Raw genomic sequence first — 20,023 nt, forward strand, 5'->3', positions numbered from 1 at the left:
CTCTTGACCACAAGGCACAATCTGTTGTAAAGCGCATCTCATGATATGTTTCGTTCCTAGCTTGGTGGGATGTTCGGCATGAGCGGCATCAAGACGCAGTGACCACAGTGTAGCCATGGTGTCCTCACCGGTATTGTAGTGTGTGGAATAAGACAATAAATTGGGGACAACCGTTGTCAAATTCAAAATTATAAAAACGTTCAACCAAACAACCTTTGGCCTGAACAGGCCAAACAAACAGGGCCCCACGGTTCATGTGGGGCAACAGGTAAGCGTGCATGCACAGCCAAGGTCGCGGTTGAAACGGTTACAGTTGTTAAGGAGCGCTGTTCAACTGTAAAACATAAACATATTTGAATTCGAGTTAACCAAATGGCAAAATCCTACAAAATGGGCTGCAGTAGTATGGTCCTGCGAGACCTGGGGTCCGAGACGTTCAGCCTTGGGAAGATCTTCGGACGTTAGGCCGTTTGCTTTCAGAAAAAAAGGGTAGACCTCGAAGGCGCACTGAGATTGCACAATATTTTAACGGGGGACTAAGGGCGCCCGGTGGTAGACTATCTATATTTGGCGAAGGCGGTCGGTTGGCTTGGCAAAACAGCTCACGTCTCTTCGCGCAAGATGCATTCATCATTGCCAAATAAGAGCGAGCGATAAGAATACTCCCGCCAGAGTGCTAGTAACCACCCCCTGCATTACGAAACTTGACAAATAAATCAAGGGTTAATCTACTGATCTGGGATATTCTGTATTCAATGCCATGGTTGTGTTAAATATATATACACTAACTAGGCCCATAAGAAGTAAACACCAACTATCCTCCTTTCATAAACGAGCAGGCATTTCATCCCGGCCTCCAAGTATGCGAGTATCGTCCTGCTTCGAAGTCTGTGCCACCTCCCCGGATATGAATAGAGTCTACGCTGCATACTCAAGCACCGTATGCAGGATAACCCTCGAATAAGTGACAGCGCTGTAGGCCAGGACCAAGTGCACCACATAGAGACTGGGCCGCCAACCATTCACCACGCCCATCCTCTCCAATGGCCGAAGCAGATAAAAGACACCTCCAAAAGAATTCCAGATGGCGACTCGACCAAAATGTACCGCTAATAGTGGGGGGATTTGAAATGTCCCGGTCAAGGCATGAATGGTTGGTATCAGCGAAAGTAAGCCCAACGAGACACAACTGTACGGGAAACGGTACCGCGCTGCACAGATACTGGGATCCCAGACTAGGAAATCCACCAGAGTCCCAACAGCAACGACGGTGAAGGCCGCTAGGTATCCGAGCTGGAGGGAAGGCTGGGCACGGAACAGCAACACCACGGAAGGAATAGTAGTCGTCCAGATCAGGACCAAAACGCCTCCAAGCTCCAGCTTTTGCCACTCTGCCGCATCACTGCCGTGGGATGCGTATAGGATACGATATACCAGACTGGACAAGCACCAGAGGATGACGCCTGCACAATAGACGAGCAACGACAGTGAGTCCAGAATCCCTCCCGGAGATGATGGGAAGTGGAAGAGTAAGAAATGAATCACAAAGAGGTAAAAATACGAAAGACCGAAGATGCTGATTATAGCGAGGATTGTACAGTCGCGCAGAGTGTGAGCTTGAGGACCAGCCATTGCACTTGGGTCGTTGATCGGTTGGGCAGAAGGGGTTACCGCTGGGTCGGACTGGGACCTGGAAGACGGTGCAGATGAATGGGTTGGTCTCTTGGAAGTGGTCCAATCGGGCGTTCCGTCACACCACACAGTAGGAGGTCGAGATGGCTGACGCTGAAAGGCAACCATCTTAATTCCAGATATTACCATGGGGTAGGCGGGCTATTTAGATGAGAAGCAGGAATAGAGAATGTAAGCGGCTAGTCACATTCACTTGGTGGAATTGAACAAAGGTGTGTGTCCACTGTCGGAATCCAATCCACGAATTCTGTCAAACTACAACTGTCAACAAGGAGAGGGTAGTTTCATTGATGCCAACCAACATGGCAGGTGATTTAGAGAGGAGAGGGTGTTTAGAGAGGGTGTTTAGAGAGGGTGTTTAGAGAGGGTGTTTAGAGAGGGTGTTTAGAGAGGGTGTTTAGAGAGGGTGTTTAGAGAGGGTGTTTAGAGAGGGTGTTTAGAGAGGGTGTTTAGAGAGGGTGTTTAGAGAGGGTGTTTAGAGAGGGTGTTTAGAGAGGGTGTTTAGAGAGGGTGGTTAAATTCAGGTGGTAAACGGTTCCACCACAAATTTGGAGCGGTTGTTCCTCAACACCTCGGAGGTCAGGCCGGCTTCGGAAAGACACATGTTTCAGCTGATATTATAAATATTTTTATTTGATAATTGATTACCCGAACTTGGTTAAGCACTTCACTTCCACAGCTCGAGCCTGCCATCATTTACGAGGTGGTTGGCTCTAGCTTTTCCTGCTGGGATGGGAGTATTTACCCACCTATAAATTTCATGCCCATCAATTACTCATGGTTAAAGCCATCAAATTCAACTGATAGAACCATGTATTTATTCTGGTCTAAGCAGTTCGTTCAATTGGACAATATACGAAGCCGGCCAAAGCCGCCGCTTTAGCCACCCTCAATATCTAGGGGGCTGAGCACCTAAGGGAACCAGTAACCGAGAGCTTTCGCTGTTGCGCAGAAGTCAGACTAAGGCGATCTTTGACATGTCGACACTACGAAGTGCTTTGCCCAGAATGCTCTCGGTCTCGGTCAGCAGAGACGTGCTAAATGGGTCGGACCTGGAACATTCCAACAAATTAGACTCACTATGTATCTAATGAAGATTGGAATTCATCAAGTGAGGAGGATTGGCAGATCGAAAGTGAGACTTATTGGGACACAGACGATGAAGCGGAGGAGTCGAAGGCAATTGATGATGCATATAAAATTCTACCAGGCGACTGGTGTGATATGGCCTATGCAGGACAAGCGATGGCGGAGGGTAGGAAATAGTGGCTTGATGTCGAGCCTCGCTCCTAAATTTGGCCATGAAAGGAACCGAGGGCCGTTTACAATTAAGCAACTGCGACTCAATCATGAAATATTAAAGGCAGTCTTCTGGTATTTTATGTCACGATGCATTTTGATCATGTCATATGATCAAGGTTCGCAAGAGCCTTGTTCTATTTTTGAAATGAGAGGCAATAGCGGTTGGTATGTACCGCCGTATTGAATTGACCCCGAACTGACTCCCAGAAAGTACTCGCCTATAGGTATGTAGTAACGCAACTGCGAGATGCAGAGCGGGATAGTTGACAGAATGCCTTTCAAAGACGTCTGTCGATATTTGCTCAGTTTGAATCGAACCTTCCAGGCTGCTAGCTAGCCTAGGTGTCTAGTTCTAGACCGTTGTATCTTCCGAACCGGGTCTTTTATGTCGGAAGGTTACGTGACGGCGTATTGGGCCGCTGAACCCAACAAGGCAAAACTAACCTGATGCAGTAATTCACGGGTCCACCGTTTGCAGCCTCGATAGAATAGACAATCAATATGTCGTCTTGTCCTGCTTCCAAGCATCGCCCAGGGCCTTTGTCATACTGAACAAAGTTTCCAAGACCTAGTGCTACTTGATATGCTCAAGAATATGGTCAGTGCAAAAATCATGAACTCAAAGCCTTCTAGTAGACAGTTCGGGGTCGAATATACCAGCCTCTTTACGGGTTAAAGTGGAAACGATTACGTGTATCCCCTAGCCTACAGTCTTGGATCGCCAGGCAAGACTAGGGTTTTTACTAATGAAATATGTCCCCATATTAATTGTGCTCAAATCAACTTGCTTGTTTTCATTTCTACTCCAAGAAGATTTAATCCACGCGAAAGAAAGAAAACAAAAGTGTCTGTGAAATCAGATGGCCCAACCTCTCGCTGCAGTGCTTTCCAGCTGCCCCAATTATGACGTTCATCTAATATACAGTACATATTGGTATAGTAGTATAGAATTAGCTTTCTCCATGTCATCGGGGGCCTTAGATACGCGGGCGAATGTATCGGAGTAAACGAGAATAACTCAAAACCCCAACCCAGGCCCACTTGATGCCTCTCAATTTGACTTCTTTCGCGCCCCTCTCTCTTAGGTAAGCCTCAGTAGCCGCTAGGTTTGTCATTTCAGGGTTGCCGGCGTGTACCAGCCATGTCAACGGTGAGCCGCCCTCATAATCCAATGCATTGACGTTTGCCCCTTGCTCTAGTAGAATTTTCGCAACATCCAATGAGCCGTACTCAGCAGCCCAGGAGAGGGGTGTCCGGCCCCACTGATCACGAGAATCAACATTTGGCTTGCTTTGCAGGAGATATAGGAGGAGGTTTGTACAGTTCCCCATAGCAGCGTAATGAAAGAGAGATCTTTTGTAGCAATCCCGTTTCTTAAAACGTCCTCCTGACTGAAGCGACGAATGAGCTTTTTCGACAAACGCCACAAGTCCTGCATTTAGGGAAATAGCCTTGATGGTTTTCAGACGGTCAAACTCGGGACCAGTGTCTGAACAGCCAGGGGTGGGCTTTATACCCATCGTGGCAATCGGGATTAGAGGGATAGAGCTTGAGAATATGTAAAGGGGAACTCAAGCGGACTTGTTCAAGGATCGATGGGGTGCTCGCAAAATTGTATAAAAGTGTTCTTGAATAGAGAGGAAGAAGTTATCAGGTCGCCTCAAATGCAAGGCCTGCTCGATTATTGGGTGGTAGAAAACTGTCATATGAAGCAAAGGCGTAGGGGGTCGAGGTATTTATAGTCATCCTGGCTTGTCCGGTCACTTGCGAGTCTGGTTAGTAGCAGAAACGAAGGACACAGGTGCCTAAACTAATTGAGGCCTGTTGAAACCCATACCCTCGTTTTTGTCATCAGTGTTTGTGCTTCGTTGCTGGCTGCTAGGATTTGTGAAGTTCTAAAAGCTAGTCAAGATGCAGGTCAAAGAATACTGTCGCAAGTCTAATTAGATGCGCTAAGGGCCAGGGCCGCATCTATTGCTGGGCAAGTTTTAATTTCCTGAAATTTTCACTTGGCCAAGCCATGTACATGGTCCACCCTCGGCGATCGACCATCGCCCCTGCTAAAGCTCTCCTCTATCGGCATCTAGACTTCTCTTCGCAACATAGCGCCAAGACTCCCTCTCTGAAGTAATTCTTTTGTTTGCCTTGTTTGCAGGATCAACATTCCAGAAGCTCGAAGCCATAGACCTCGCCAAAATCGCGGCTTGGGTTTCAACCCTTGACCCAAATCCGGCCAAGAAATTGAAATACAGGTAATATATACCGTATTAAATATCATTATATGAGTTACAGTCTGTATTACAACTGTTATTTCGTAATATACGGACTCATAGGTTCTTGGCGGGTTGGCGGGTACCCGCAGGGTACACAAAATAGCAATATGGCGAGATCTAGTTCTACATACATCACGTGACCTGGTATCTAACTCATCCTTTGAACTACAACGCGGTATCGTTACTTGCAGCTTTCGACTCAATCGCACACTTGACAATTAGGAGCTGTTAAAAATCTCTGCTATCAACAACTAAGCAAGATAGCACCAGCCAACTACAACGTCTGCCATATTGGCGTTTCATGCACCAATGAAATTTTGTAGTCAATGCAAGGCGAGCGTTTGACTAGTGATAGAAATTGACGTGTACGAACAATGTATGCAAATTGACATACTCGGCCCAAATGCTTGGCCCAACAACCCAAACGGGTTGTTGGGCCGCACCACACTAATCATAATTTCACACTAATTATAATTTTAACCAACCCACCAATTTCAAAAAATTCCTACACCACCAAATATGCCTAAAAATACCCAAGATCTGGAAGATCGCATTGAAATTGCCTTGCAAGCATATGCTAAAATGGAGAAGCCAAAAATCGCCAAATTGGCGCGGGAATTTGACGTTCCGTACCAATTGCTTCGCGGCCGGGTGCAGGGTCGTAAATCTCCAAAGTGCCGTACTGGCCCTAGTAAAGCACTAGAGCCAGAGCAAGAACAGGCATTAATTCATTGGATTCATACTTTGAATGCTGCCAATTCACCGCCAACTGCCGAGATGATTCGTGACTGCGCCGTCCAAATACTTCGCGGCATGGTATAGAGCGGGAACTTGGTTATAACTGGGTATACCGGTTTATCAAGCGCCTCCCCGACAACTGCCTCTATATTAAGCAAAAACCAATGGAAAAAGATCGGATGGAAGCAGTTACACCTGGGCATTTAAATGCCTGGTACGATCGACTTGCTACTACCCTTCAGCAATATAAAATCCACCCAAAAAACCTATACAACTTTGACGAGAGCGGCTTTCGTATTGGCGAAGGGAGGCAGCAAAAGGTCGTCTCTACCCGTGGAAAATATGCCAATATTAGTACCGGGGGCCCTACTGAATCCCTTACTGCTATTGAATGCATTTCCGCCGATGGTTGGGTTATGCCACCGTGGTTTTTAGTGAAGGCTATGGTTCATATGGAAAATTGGTATCGCGAAACCAAGCTTCCGGACGACTACTGGGTAGTGCCTACTCCTAATGGTTGGATCAATGATATTACTGCTTTTGAATGGTTACAATCTTTTGAAGCTTTAACAAAAACTCGAGTTGCAAAGGGTGAATTCCGTATACTTTTAATGGATAACCATAAGTCTCATTTGACATATGAATTCATTGAATTTTGTAGGGATAATTCAATAATTCCATATTGTTTTATACCCCATACGACGCATATATGCCAACCGCTTGATGATGTTCCTTTCCAGGTGTTAAAACACTATTTTCGAAAGAATAATAATACGGCGGTTCAATGGGGTGGATCGGTCAAATTGAAGTCCGATTTCTTCGCTGATATCCACCAAATACGGCTTTTAGCATTTAAAAGCCGTACAATACGGCATGGCTTCGTTGAATGTGGAATCTACCCTATTAATTCCGAAAAAGGCCTTATAAAAATGGGGTGGGAACCAGAGCTTCCAACTGATCCAGTTCTTCAAATCTTCGACGGCGATGACCCTCCTCCCCAGTCAAGCTCAGTACATAGTTCGCCAATTAAAACTGTGGAAAAGCTCCGGTCGCGAATCGTTAAATTCAAAACAAAAGGGCCTAAAATTGAGTCATTTTCATCAAAGATGTGGCGTCAATTAGACCCTATTTTACATGGTGGTCTTACCCTGGCGGAAGCGGGCGCTCAGTACGCCAGTGACAATGTCAAAATTTTGGACTACAAAAATCGCCGGGAAGCTAAAAAATCGAAGCGACAGGTTAATATGGGTGGCGCTCAATCTGTTTATGATTCAAAAAGGCATATAAAAACAAGGGATGAGGATGAAAGGCGCCGAATAATTCACCAGGCTCGAAAACAGTATATAGCAACTGCAACTGCTAGGGCTGCTCTCTCTATACAACAGCATGAAGAAGATGAGATCAATATCCGGGGGGGGTAAAGCGGAAGCTGAGGAACCTGTACAATATAAATTTATCATAGATACTATAGGTGAATAGCTTCAAATTGAAGGTTTTATTATATGGCTCTTCAAAAAATATGATCAGTATGAAATTATCATTAGTGTGGTGCGGCCCCAAACCCCGAAGGGGTTAGGGGCGAAAGCGAAGGGCCGAGTATGTAAAATTCTCTAACTAACTAAATTGACAAAATCCGCTCTTTTCCCAATCTTTGCGGACATAGCTGATTAAGCAATGTATGTGTTTTTGTATGGTACCGTTATCATGACGGCCCATTGATTTTCCGGTTTGTATTGACTTGGTAATTTCTACCATGTATTATGCATGGTACTCGACAACTAGCTCTAATACGTCGATAGGTAGCCCACACAGTATAAATGTTACAAAGGCCCACTCCACGAGCTAGCGGACTTATATCATACCCAGGAGAAGGTTTAAAAAGACCAGAAGCTAGCCTTCAAATTGTCGTATTTGGAAATAGGATAGCTCAACTGATTCTCGCTCTTGTCCAGAGCGCCAGTGCCCCCAAGGGTATTCACAACCTGCAAAGTTCAAAGTGAGTAAGATAATCAAATGTGGAATATGAAACATACCGTAGTGATCAAACTGTCATCACCTTGCTTGTCACCGCTAAGCTCCCACCACATACCACCGCCAAGCTCCTTGGACTTGATGTACTCACCTTTCTTACGCGCAATCTCAGGGGTATCATAGCTGATTAACAAACGGGACTCCGAGTTGTAGCAGTAGCTAGCAGCTTCATGGTCCAGATTTGCGACCGTACAGCCGGTCTGAGGCAGAGCCTTGTAGTCCCACACACCATTCTCCCAGCTACCAACACCAACACTGTTATAAGGTTGGCCATAACCGTTGGTGTCAGTAAAGGACCGGCCGTACAGAGGCATACCCAGGACAATATTGTGAGAGGCCACTCCGTGCGAGGTGTAGTATTCGATTGCTTGGTCCGTATTAAAGGGAGTGCTGGCTGGGTTGCTGTTGGATGCGTGAAGGTTGGCGTCGTGGCCGGTAACGTTGTCCCAGCTTCCGGCGTAATCATAGGCCATCAGGTTCCAAAAGTCCAGGTACTGATCCATCTGGGCAAGATACTCTTTCAGGTAGTTGGCAGGGCCTATAATTTAGGTTAGCTTTGTTAAGAAGTTTGAACGAATGATACGGACTAGCAGGGGATGCAGTGGTAAGCAAAAAATGATAGCCGCCTGCGTTAGCTGAGCTGTACGAATCCAAGGCCTGAAAGGGTTTAGTGTTGGCAGAGTTATCAATAAAAGAAGCATGAAAATACCTCACGAAGACGGCGTAGGGTATCAACAAGTTGGTCCGCTTCGATGTAATTGTCAGGATACTATCTGATGTCAGCATCAAACACCATGAAGGAGACAACAAACTCACTTCAAAATCAACATCAATACCGTCAAAGCCTAAGTTCTTCAGAAGCTCGACGGAACTGTCAGCAAACTTCTGACGTCCCCCCTCAGTCTCAAAGGCCAGTCTGAGGCTAGAAGAATATGTCCAGCCCCCAATCGACAGCAGAACCTTAAGTTTGCGGTTTTTCTTCTTGAGTAGGAAAAGCTGCTTGATACAGCCATAGACATTGTTGCCGGTATCGGCCCAGGAATCAGTGGAGTAGTGCTTCTCAGTGTCTGACCAAGGGTCCGACAGGATCACCTCACCAGAGGCTTGGACATTGGCAAACGCGTAGAGAACATGGGTTAGTTTCTCGGCGGGGATATCCTGGGGTTGGAAGTTACGAGCATAGATGCCCTGATAGACTTTGGTAAGCTACTTTGATTTAGTGGAGTATATGTGAATCAAACTCATACCCAGTTCACAAAGTATGCCACGGAACGATATCCGTTAACATCACGAGTGGCAATGTTAGCCGTATTGGCCTTGGTCAAGGAGGGAATATAGGTAGTGTTGGCCAGCAACACCAGGCTCAACATAAAAGGGAGGACAAAATGCATGGCCAGAGAGTGGCAAGGTTGTATCTGATGAGATGATCCGGCCCAACGAGCTTTGAGAAGAGGGAACTGTCGTGGAGGAAGGGAAATACATATTATCTGTAGTCGGCGAACAATCTCACTGATCATTGTGGCCCCCAATAGGGCAACCAACCCCTCAATAAGATCTCAGGCGTGACCCTGATGAAACTTCTATCGACCGCAGCTTTACTTGGCTTCTCCGGTGGAGATTGCTGCGAGAAGTCAATTTCAATCATCTACACACATTAATCGGTACAGTATGTACATTTGATATAGGATTCACTAAAACTGTTACGCCCACCCCTCACTGTTCGACATTGCCATAACAATCTGGGTATGGTTTGAATGATGACCATTCCAGAATAATCTTATAAATGGGGTCAACCGGTTTTGGTTGCCCTCCGAATATCGACCAACTCATTCCAGGGTTTGCGATGTCGACAACAAATTTGGCGATCGCTTGTTTGTCTGGTCTGGTTATATTTGTCGCCTATACTCTCATGTCTAGAATTACCTTGAATGAAAGGACGTGGTTAGGCTATAGAAATCCCAAATCGGGACTACCTGCGTGATCTGATTAAACTGCTAGGGCAACCGGTGGTCAACCACGTAGGAGAGTCAGGCCGGCTTCGGAAAGAAATATGTTTTAGATAATATTAGAAACTTTTTGTTTGATAATTAATTACCTGAACTTGATTAAGCACTTCACTTCCTCAGTTCGAGCCTGCCATCATTTACGTGGTGGTTGGCTCTAGCTTTTTCCTGCTGGGATGGGAGCATTTACCCACATATCAATTTCACACCCATCAATTACTCATGGTTAAAGCTATCACATTGGACTGATCGAACAACGCATCCATTCTCATCCAAGCAATTTGTTTAATCGGACAATATACGAAGCCGGCCAAGGCCGCTGCTTTAGCCACCCTCAATAGCTCGGGCGCTGAGCACCCAAACAAACCAGCAACCGAGAGTTTTCGCTGTAGCCCTTAATTTTCAATCACACGAATGAAAGCGATCACTGGGTGGCTCTGGCGACCCAGAATACTTAACCAGCTCCAAGAGGGCATTACAGACACGCTCGAAATCAGTTTCATCTCTACACTCTCTTTAATTCTTTGCTGAACTTTGTTTTGTATGACGCAATGCCTAATACAGCTAGATTACCACTGACCCACACTTCGTACGGTAATATATAATGGCATAAAAATAGCTATCGTATCATGGTTGTATGGGCTATGCGTGTCTAGAGCAGTTTACTTGCAAACAAGCCAAACAGCCGAGCTGGCAGGAGGCTCGGTCGGTTGTCTGGTCACTTCTCACCTCCCCCTTTAGCTAACCACGTCCACTCGACTACTCTACTGATACAGTGAACGAGCGAAGATATACGTAGACATAAGAGTTGGGGCATATTGCGAGTCCTGGTCCGGCGGATAGAGGTCCTGGGGTTGGGATTCATCACCGTTGGGATAGAAGTGGTTAATCATCGTCCTCAATTTCCTGATCAACCGAACTTCAGCACATAGTGGCCATCCAGGGTTCAACAGAAGGGGACCAAAGGGATTCAGCATTTGTAGGCCAGGTAACTTGATAGATAAGACGTGCATAGAGAAGGCGCGGGATCTACAGCAAAACAGACATTGTTCAAAGGCCAAGGGTGGGGCTTTGTTCTGTAAACGCGAGAGATATGACAAAAACTGATGAATAACCAGCTCACAGTACAGTACAATAAAGTCAAGTAAGTGCATGTCCATGATTAGGTACATACACGCACACACGATTTACTAACGCCCGGCGGCTAAGCCGAAGGGCAACCATCTCTGATCTACTATACATGTCATAATATACACTTTACTGTGTCTCCTCGGAGCCCATGCATAAAGCCTTGCAATATATGTCATCTCAGAGATGTTATGATACGTATAATTACTTGTTATCATAACACCGGGAGTTCGAGAAGATTAGTTGCAAACTGTGAACAGACTCGTTCCTGAACAGTCTGTCAACGTTACGTCTGCTTCCCTCGTCACATAAAGGAAATATGTTATGACGGTAGATGTGCACTCCTCGTAATCTTATCGTCAGCATAGACTTCTACTGCCAGATGATATGTTATCGACTTTCCTCCTATCATCGCCGACCTCGGCATTCCAATTGTTTAGAGACTGGTGCGTATACTGTAAAATGTCAAGTTTTGGTAAAAGGAAAGAGAATTAGGCAGCAAATCAAATGTCAAAATCGAAAATAGGCCGGGCTGTAACTAGCAGTAGATCTACTTGTAGTGTTTGGCATCCTTCATCAGAAGGCTCCTCTTCAGGCCCATCTTTTGAAGACAAGTTTCGATGTATCGGGCTGCCTCGCGGAGCATGGTAAACCCTCCAGCACAAGCTCCAGACTCAAGATGTTGTGCCAGACCACTGATTGTATTAAAAGACCGCATAGAAGCGAGTGGAATGGGGGCAGGGTTGTCGTTCAATAACGATATTGGGCAGTTGAAGCTAGCACTTGTGTGAGCGGCTGATTGTCGGTGTTGAACAAGTGAATCCAGGGATTTGAATGTCCGTGGACACTCGCTACACGCTACGCCTGGGAATTTCTTCCCAAGGTCGATGTTTTGAACTCTCGGCAATGCGATCCCCGTTGGAGAAAGGGAACGACCAGACACTGTGCTGCTCGGAGTATAGATAATTTGAGACTCGGTGCTTGTATCTGAGCATACACTGAGCATGTCGTCCGAGGCTCTAATTTGTGGCTGACCATGGCTGGAGATTATCTGATCGGTATCGAATGCGCATATGATGCCATTAAGTTTGCCCCTGTTCATTCCAGATCGACATGTGCCGCTTTCGAGGTGATGCAAGAGAGATGAAGGACTGCTGAATCGTTTCTTGCATTTCGCATCTATGCAATCCAGATCGCTTAAAGGACGATGAACTAGCGATCCGCGGTGTTGCTCCAATGCGGACTGTTCCGAAAATCTCCGATTGCATTGCTCGCACAGGTAAGCTTCTTTATGCTTTCGGGTGGGCGTGTGAATCTTGTTCTGAAGATGTTGCTCTAGAGCAGAACTGTTCACAAAATCTCGATCACAGTCACAGCAGTGAAACTGGCCAACATGTCCGGGCGACTTCTCATGTTGTCGGAGGGCATCGGTTGATTCAAAATAACTATCGCATGGACGACAATAGCAATGCATTCTTGACTTTTGATGGAGTCTCAGCGCCTTGCGACTCCTGAAACGTCCTTTGCAACTCTCGCACTGTTGACAATGGAGCGCAAGTAAATGTTGATCTAAGTCCCCGGACGCCGCAAATTTCCGTTGGCAGTGAGGGCACTGACGGCCATGTGTATTCTTTCCGTGCTGTCTGAGAGCTATTCGATTCTCGAACAACTGACCGCACTCACATTCCAACATGATTGTGGCCGGTAGATTGAAAGTCCAAAGAATCTGGAATCAATGCAATGGGGCAATGGAAACAAATCACAGGCGCGATAATATCAAAATCTCAGAGACAATATTGAGGATTTAGGAGACATATGAGTACTGAATACTTACATGGTATGATTATGGGGAAGGAACGAGGTACTATATAGGTCTTTAATGCAAAGCGTCCTGGGCTGGTTCCCTAGTACTTGCTGATCTTGTGATACGTGGGAGTAAGGCGATGTTGCACTAACATTCCCAACCTTTTCATCTTATGTGGCGCTTGGACGGATACGCTCATTCTTCCTGATTCAATATTCAGAAGCAATGCGAACACCCATCCCATTGCACAATCACTACCTAGTAGACAAACATCCGCTGCCTGTGGATATCTCATTAGGTCTCGATACTAACAATTTGCCTGTGATGACTTTGTAAGTAATCCTTGGGATTTAGTAATGCTCAACCCGGTCTCACCGGCGAAACTTGTATTACACCGAGATCTCAACCGTGATTCCGAATAAACTATTTATCGCAACGTTTCATAGGCGGAGTCATACTATTTGGTTCATGTAATATCCGCTCTTGAGCATTTTGCTGCCCTGTAAATGACGTTCTTCGGCTACTTTGGTAGTGCCAGTTTCGCCTGGAATGAATTGAAGAATTCTAGTATCGAAGAGTAATGTTGGCAGAGTGGCAGTAATGAGTATTTCGTTGTGCTGATCTCATTCAAGCTAAAAATATGTTTCGCATACTGTGCATACTAAACTCTCAGTTTATAGTCCTAGGTAGCGACCAATCGTTCGTAGTGGAGTTGTGCTGTTCGTCTTTCATCAGCTTCACCATTCGCTTTGGATTTTCTACCAGCAAAGCGGGGTCCCTGGACATGAGCACATCCACCAAGTACCGCAAAGAGAAGACTGGGAATGCTAACATTGCCTCCCCTTGAATGACGTGTCCCACAACAAAGGTTGGCTTGTCTCTATGGTCCAGTCTATGACGATCTGTATACACACGGTATACATGTCCTCCACTTCGATCTACAGTGTTGTATTGTATGTACCTGGGTAGTAGGAAGGAAAGACCCGTAGTTTTGTCTTCACGCTCCTCGTTCTGTCGAAGACGTAAGGTGCATAATTTTTTATCTGTTTGCTACAAATTTTCGGTGGTAATTGCGCAATCTCGGGAATATGTATTAATACACCCTTTGCGAGAAGGAATGTTGTCAGTATTGGAGTGGTGACTTGAGAGACGTCGTGAGGTAGGGTATCAATATTTCCAATAGATTACACAGTGGCCCATCATGTGACTTGGACTGACAATACGTTTCGAGATTTGGAAATTGCTTAAGTCGAACACAGACTAGCGTGTTTCAGAGTTAAGTTTGGGAAACATTCAAAGAGAGTAAAATGGTGAAACTGATTTCGAGCGCGTCTGTACATGACGGGTTCTTCTTTGACGATGTGAGAGGCCAACTCAGCATACAGTAACAACCCCCAAGGCGTCAGAGATACAATTCCCTTCCATATGTTTCTATTCATGACCAAATATGATCTGGCAGCCATTTTACTCCTGGAATATGCTTCAAATCAATTGGTGGCTCGGGCGTCATGTGGATACGGCAACTGGATTGAAACATCCGTGATTCGGTCGTTGGTATGCGTACCACTATGAGGCAACATATTGGCATCTTTAGTCCTCCTAGGAGCCGGTGCTGACAATGGTAGCCCGCAAAACATTGACTGTGGATATATCCCTCATGGTGGACATGACTGCTTCAGCCCCAAAGAATTAAATGGTCCTGACTGTCCTCATGGTCGATGCTCTCGTTTGCTCCAACAACTTTCCAGTACAACACCATCACAAGTGAGGCCAAGCAATGATCTATCACAAATTGTCACAGGTATCAAAGAGGCCCAATATCCCAGACACAGAAGGTCACAATGGATGTACATTGCAAACTGGTATCGTTATTTTTAATATCCTTCTCCAGGAATCCACCGGCTAACAAATCTATTTCATGAAGGCAATGAATCAGCTGAAAACTTCCATCGGGTCGTTGGCCAACTCATCCACGGGAATCGTGGTTACACAAGCACGGTTTTACAGCCGTCTGTTGACCAGTCCACTGGCTCTGTAGCTATAGGGGTAGTTACTTCCGTCGCTGCCTCTCTTGCTAGCTCGAGGGCCTCTACGTTGCCTCCAAGCGTCATAGAGGCTAAAAGCCAAGGTCTGCCCCCTCTGAATGCGAAAAAGAGAGCAGCTGAATCCTCAACCCTCCCACGAAAGTTCGCACACCGACATTCATACTCCACCTCTCAAATACCGGGCCGCTCACAACTGGTGCATCGAAAGAGACCCCCAAGCAATATAAAAATTAGTAGGAAAATGATCAACGATACAATTAAATACCTACAAACGCTATCCGACCGCATCTTGATCTCCGACACCATTTCCCCCAGGGAGTGGGCCACTATACATCTCGCCACCCAATTGCTACCCAGCAGGTACGAAGAGATCATCGTGACGAAAGAGATGGAAACAGACGATGTGTCCGATTTTAATTCCCCACCAACACAGCGAGAAAAGAAGTGCCGGGAGTGTGCTGCTGCGGACGAGGAGCGGCTGTATGACTGAGACGCTCCTTGTTCTTGTTACCTTGTAGGCTATATTTTGATAGCATAACTGGCCATTGAAATTTGAGGAGCAAATATAGTGTTTTGTAACCAATAATCGATACTTGAGAACCTGTGAAGCTTCAAATCTATCAGTACATGACTAAGGGACTTTCAGGTGCGAAGGACTTGAACGATTTCCTGTGTGATGTTAGTACACTCAGTAAGCAGAAAGAAATATGCAAAACCAGCTGCATCCTGATCTCCAATCAATGCAATAGAGATTAGAGAAATCAGACAGCGTGTGCGAGACCAATCGGGGATAGCAATGAAGAAATAGCAATTTCGCAAGTCGAATTACCTCGAATATTAAAACCAGCCACTCTTTACATCATTAAACCCGGTTCCCTCGTAGTGTTGCAATGGCTCTGTGCTCTACAAGAATTGAAATATTTGTGCTATTCCGTTAATCAGCTCATGACTGCTAGTCCTTATAACTCGACGGTTTAGCAATCGTTTTAAGTCTAAATGTTAGCATATTAATTCAAGTGACTCATTATGGCATCAAATGTAGATTCTAGTAGACTCTAGCATGAAAAAGTAGGGCGCCAAGACACAAATCAGCCGTGCCAGTATCTTTCGGAGGATCGTGTGAGGGCGACTCGCCCTGCTGAAAGGCGAGGCTCCAAATCACAGGCTCACCCAAGTCCGCCGGATTCTCTCCCATTATCTGGCGAATATGATCGTTCCAGCGTCAACCAGACTCTGGTCGTATATAAGTCGAACTTCCTCTGCGCAGCGCAAGAATTACTGGCAAGTTGTCATTTCATGAGCTTACCAATTACTGTAATAACCATCCCATGATTGATCCTATGCACTAGTTGACATGGACATGTCATGGGCAAAACACCATAAATGAGGCCGTTATTACAAAAAGCTGACGCAAACTCTGGCTCATTTCGTAGCTTCCGCCCTTTCATTTTTGGCGCGTTGTCAGTCATAGGAAACCTAGATTTTGTCCGTGGGCAGCATTTCCTAGCACTCTTACGGGTAACAAGATCCTGAGGAAGTTGAGTTAGGGAGCCAATATGCCGAGCAGTGCGGTCATGTGTCGATTCATATGGCATTTTTAATTATCTCGACACTCATGTTCATGAGGGCTAAACAGCGTATTGTCAGTTTGTATGTAAGCGCTGTGGCCCATCGGCCTCATCTTACGACAGTCGGTGGAAGCTGCCATCTCCTATCATTGACGAGAGTTCAATCCTAAGCACCGCGCGTACAAAGTAAATTGAATTCCACTTTCTCTCTAAATTCTTCCACCTATTGAATCAGAGCAAACACGCTCCTCGGATCATGTCAACTAACCCATTCAAAGACAACATGATATGTGACCTTGGCACTATCAAAGCTCAAACACAGCTCCCCATCTCGATGTCAACCCCCATCACCTGCGAGAGTCAGACGGCGGCCAACACGAAGCTAACCAGACCTCGCCGCCGCAGCAGATCGAAGGTTGTCACAGGGTTTCCCAAGAGCCTTTGTCTACCCCGCTTGTGCGATCTTGAAAACATTGCATCCGTCTTGATTGTAAGGCAGGAGTCGCCGTGGGATACCTATCAGAAAGTCATTACGTATGAGATCGCCGGCAAAGTTACAATTGCCACACGCCGCACCCGTCCATCTCGCATGGTAGCCATCCGGACATATCGGAAAGAAAATGCTCGAAGATTAATCAACAGATTCGGACGTCTGGAACACGGGAACGTTCTCTCTTTACATGAATGCTACATGCACGAAGATCTCGCGTTCCTCTTGGTTGACGACTTGCCGCTGACTCTCGCACATGTTGTCGCTTTTCCATCTGTTTATCCCAGCGAGGCAGAATTGGGATCCATTATATGCCAGGTTTGTCCGTCATGGACCTTTCGATGGACTTGTCCTGACGTTTTAGATCCTCGACGGTGCCCGATTTTTAGCGTTATCTGGCCTTGCGCATCAAGCTCTCGCCTGTGATGATATATTACTTGGTACTGACGGGATCATCAAGATAGGTTTGTTGATGGTCCCATCCTTGCATTATCTGACTAACATTTCACAGCGTGTTTGGAACTTTGTGTAGATTGTACACCAGATCAATCCGAAGCCGCATATATTGCGGCCCTTCCGTTGATTACGATGCGACTCATGCAGAAATGTGACAAAGATGAAGGCGTTGTTGGCGTGAATGATTTGGAGCGATGGCCAATCGATTCCGCTGCTGTGGGATTTCTGTCTGCTACTGAGACGGCAGGAACAATTAAGTCTCTGAGAAATGTAAGTTCTCCTAGCAAGATATCGTATTTCGCTAATTCCCGGTAGCAACCCCTCTTGGCGGGGAAGCACCGCCCAGGCGATGATCTGGTCGTTCTGGCAAGAGCAGCTCTACTCTCCAGTAGTATTAATTGCATTTACAATTCTGAATTCAAGAACTGTTAACGGGCCAAGATATGGCGCACATTTTCGTGGACGTTTCATAAATTTTCGTCATGGTCGTATGGCTACATCAATATTCAATATTCCACACGTCTTCTGCAGTCCCCTTTTGTTATCTGGGTACCATGTTTCTCTCACGACTTACGTATTTTTTTGTTATGCTGAAGAATCTCTTGCTACTATTGTGCTCAAGCTTTACTGCTACAGAGTTAAGATCACGTTACTGGTGCAGAATCAAAGGCCGACATTGATTAATGTGGCCCTCTGGTGACATTCGCAACCTTTGGAAACTTGAGTCATAAGGATTTCATGTATCAATCTCGGTTTGATAATAAAGTCTCAAGCACGCTTCGAAAGGGCTCGTGATCACTCTACTAAAAGGACCTAGCTCTTCGAAAATGAGCTTTGAGATCGCAACAGTACTGAATTGCCAAATTTCCACAGGAGAGGGGTTTTAAGCATTAAAAACGCAAGAAACAGAACAAACATAATGACCAAAATAATACGAATATCCCAGAAGCACTGTATATATGTCGCACGTAGACTTCAACTGCAGGGTGAATACTATTCTCTGGCTTTTATTACCCTCAAAGGCTGACAGCTTTGTGAGGAAACAACTCCTCTCCGATTGGTTCCTTTCGCCAATCGTAACCTAGGAGGGTTGTTAAAATACGAGGTTATTCATGCCTACTCCATTGTTTCTCGCCTCCATCCACCTTTCGAGCCGAACGGTTAGCCCTTGGGACCATAACCCATTTATACTGTACTGTACAGAACTTTCCTTCGATTATTATTTGCTTTCATACTGTACTTGCTATTGTTTTCGTTTTATGATTTGTATTTATGGGCTTTTGTATGTATGCACTATGGATATCAGCCTTTGGTAATGCTTAACACTAGCATGGGGTGGAGGGGATAATGTATACATCTTGAGAAGCCAGTAGTCTGAGCATTGAGAGTTTATATATGATTCAAATAAAAGAGCTTTTGACAACTTGCTCACTGGGTTGCACAATTGCTGAACACGGACAGAAAGTCTTCAAAGTGTATCCAATAACCAGCTAGAAGCAGAGAGCGCTAGAATATTTAACAGACTCTTAGGAGACTTTACTTTCTTAGAAAGCGCTATTGTTTGAATTTTTTTTTTGGTTTCTTCGCACCATTCTGAATCTACTGTAACACATCAAATACAGCAGCAAAACATCTCAATCAACCAAGTCAAAAAGGCTGCGAAGGAGAATGCCACTGCGAGCCAGGTCGCAGTAAACATATGTGCCCCAAAATTGGCATTTGTCCCTAAAGCACCGGCCATCAACCCGTAGATCACCGTAACTCCAATGGATGCGCCAGTGATCAAGATAGTTGCAGACTAAACAGCGGTCAGCTTGCTCTACCTATAATAATATCTATCAAAGCATACAAAGGACAGAACGGTAAGCAATATCTTGCCCCATGGAATAATCATTGTCGTGATGCCAATGACAACGGCTAAAAATGTCGCAACGAAGCCCAAGATGTAAGCTAGGATTGACCACCGAGAAACATAATGGTTCACGGCAAGAATTTTGGTAATCCTTTCTGGTAATATATCTTCGATGGCCGTGGACATTGAACCAAAAATGCCCAATAAGTCGAAAGAGAAGGAGGTATTTGGATGCGAGCAGTTGGTATAGGAGGCTACATTCTCCTGGCCTTGGCAATACCCCCAAAGTCCCACAGAATAATAGCCTGGAAGATTGGACTTTATTTTGTCGGATAAGGATTGGACCTTGTCGCTGACCTGGCTCACTGCAGTCTCTGCGGCTGCTGTGGCGTAGATTACAGCAGTAGAACCGTCCTTTACAACATTATTAGCCTCATTACTGGCTGTCTTTCCGACGTCGGATGCGTCCACGCCGGCAATACTGAGGGAGCGACGTAGATGAAAACTTCCAAGTTCTGGAAAATTGGTCAAGTTCACCTGTTATTTCGACTTAAGCTAGCCAACTAAAATTATGGGATCTTGTCTGGCTTACCTTTAAGAAATATAATTCATTGGGAGAGGAGGTCGATGTGCATCCCACA

The 20,023-nt window shown here is 45.6% G+C and overlaps 7 protein-coding genes across 7 annotated transcripts; 3 read left to right on the top strand and 4 right to left on the bottom strand.

The window, feature by feature from the left end:
* Nucleotides 1-918: 918 nt before the first annotated feature.
* Nucleotides 919-1,800, bottom strand: N7455_006021 (Hly-III-related protein; the record flags this gene model as incomplete). The annotated part of the gene is made up of 1 exon (XM_065605190.1): nucleotides 919-1,800. One exon carries the CDS (start codon nucleotides 1,798-1,800, stop codon nucleotides 919-921), a length of 882 nt encoding a protein of 293 aa, XP_065461044.1.
* An 869-nt stretch (nucleotides 1,801-2,669) lies between these two features.
* Nucleotides 2,670-2,958, top strand: N7455_006022 (uncharacterized protein; the record flags this gene model as incomplete). The annotated part of the gene is given in 2 exon segments (XM_065605191.1): nucleotides 2,670-2,775; nucleotides 2,789-2,958. The coding sequence occupies 2 exon segments, from the start codon at nucleotides 2,670-2,672 to the stop codon at nucleotides 2,956-2,958; spliced, it is 276 nt and encodes a 91-aa protein (XP_065461045.1).
* A 1,013-nt stretch (nucleotides 2,959-3,971) lies between these two features.
* On the bottom strand, nucleotides 3,972-4,514 carry N7455_006023 (ankyrin repeat domain-containing protein; the record flags this gene model as incomplete). The annotated part of the gene is made up of 1 exon (XM_065605192.1): nucleotides 3,972-4,514. One exon carries the CDS (start codon nucleotides 4,512-4,514, stop codon nucleotides 3,972-3,974), a length of 543 nt encoding a protein of 180 aa, XP_065461046.1.
* Nucleotides 4,515-7,879: 3,365 nt separating this feature from the next.
* N7455_006024 (glycoside hydrolase family 18 protein) lies at nucleotides 7,880-9,427 on the bottom strand (the record flags this gene model as incomplete). The annotated part of the gene is made up of 6 exons (XM_065605193.1): nucleotides 7,880-7,987; nucleotides 8,039-8,574; nucleotides 8,624-8,693; nucleotides 8,746-8,805; nucleotides 8,853-9,242; nucleotides 9,284-9,427. The coding sequence occupies 6 exons, from the start codon at nucleotides 9,425-9,427 to the stop codon at nucleotides 7,880-7,882; spliced, it is 1,308 nt and encodes a 435-aa protein (XP_065461047.1).
* Nucleotides 9,428-11,717: 2,290 nt separating this feature from the next.
* On the bottom strand, nucleotides 11,718-12,641 carry N7455_006025 (zinc finger protein; the record flags this gene model as incomplete). Its single annotated transcript, XM_065605194.1, has 1 exon — nucleotides 11,718-12,641. One exon carries the CDS (start codon nucleotides 12,639-12,641, stop codon nucleotides 11,718-11,720), a length of 924 nt encoding a protein of 307 aa, XP_065461048.1.
* Nucleotides 12,642-14,748: 2,107 nt separating this feature from the next.
* N7455_006026 (uncharacterized protein) lies at nucleotides 14,749-15,506 on the top strand (the record flags this gene model as incomplete). Its single annotated transcript, XM_065605195.1, has 2 exons — nucleotides 14,749-14,833; nucleotides 14,896-15,506. The coding sequence occupies 2 exons, from the start codon at nucleotides 14,749-14,751 to the stop codon at nucleotides 15,504-15,506; spliced, it is 696 nt and encodes a 231-aa protein (XP_065461049.1).
* Nucleotides 15,507-16,840: 1,334 nt separating this feature from the next.
* N7455_006027 (uncharacterized protein) lies at nucleotides 16,841-17,962 on the top strand (the record flags this gene model as incomplete). Its single annotated transcript, XM_065605196.1, has 4 exons — nucleotides 16,841-17,392; nucleotides 17,439-17,538; nucleotides 17,586-17,800; nucleotides 17,846-17,962. The coding sequence occupies 4 exons, from the start codon at nucleotides 16,841-16,843 to the stop codon at nucleotides 17,960-17,962; spliced, it is 984 nt and encodes a 327-aa protein (XP_065461050.1).
* Between the last annotated feature and the right edge of the window lie 2,061 nt (nucleotides 17,963-20,023).

Source organism: Penicillium solitum (genome assembly GCF_028829755.1).
Source record: "Penicillium solitum strain IBT 25940 chromosome Unknown utg000004l_segment0_segment0, whole genome shotgun sequence".
NCBI lineage: Eukaryota > Fungi > Ascomycota > Eurotiomycetes > Eurotiales > Aspergillaceae > Penicillium > Penicillium solitum.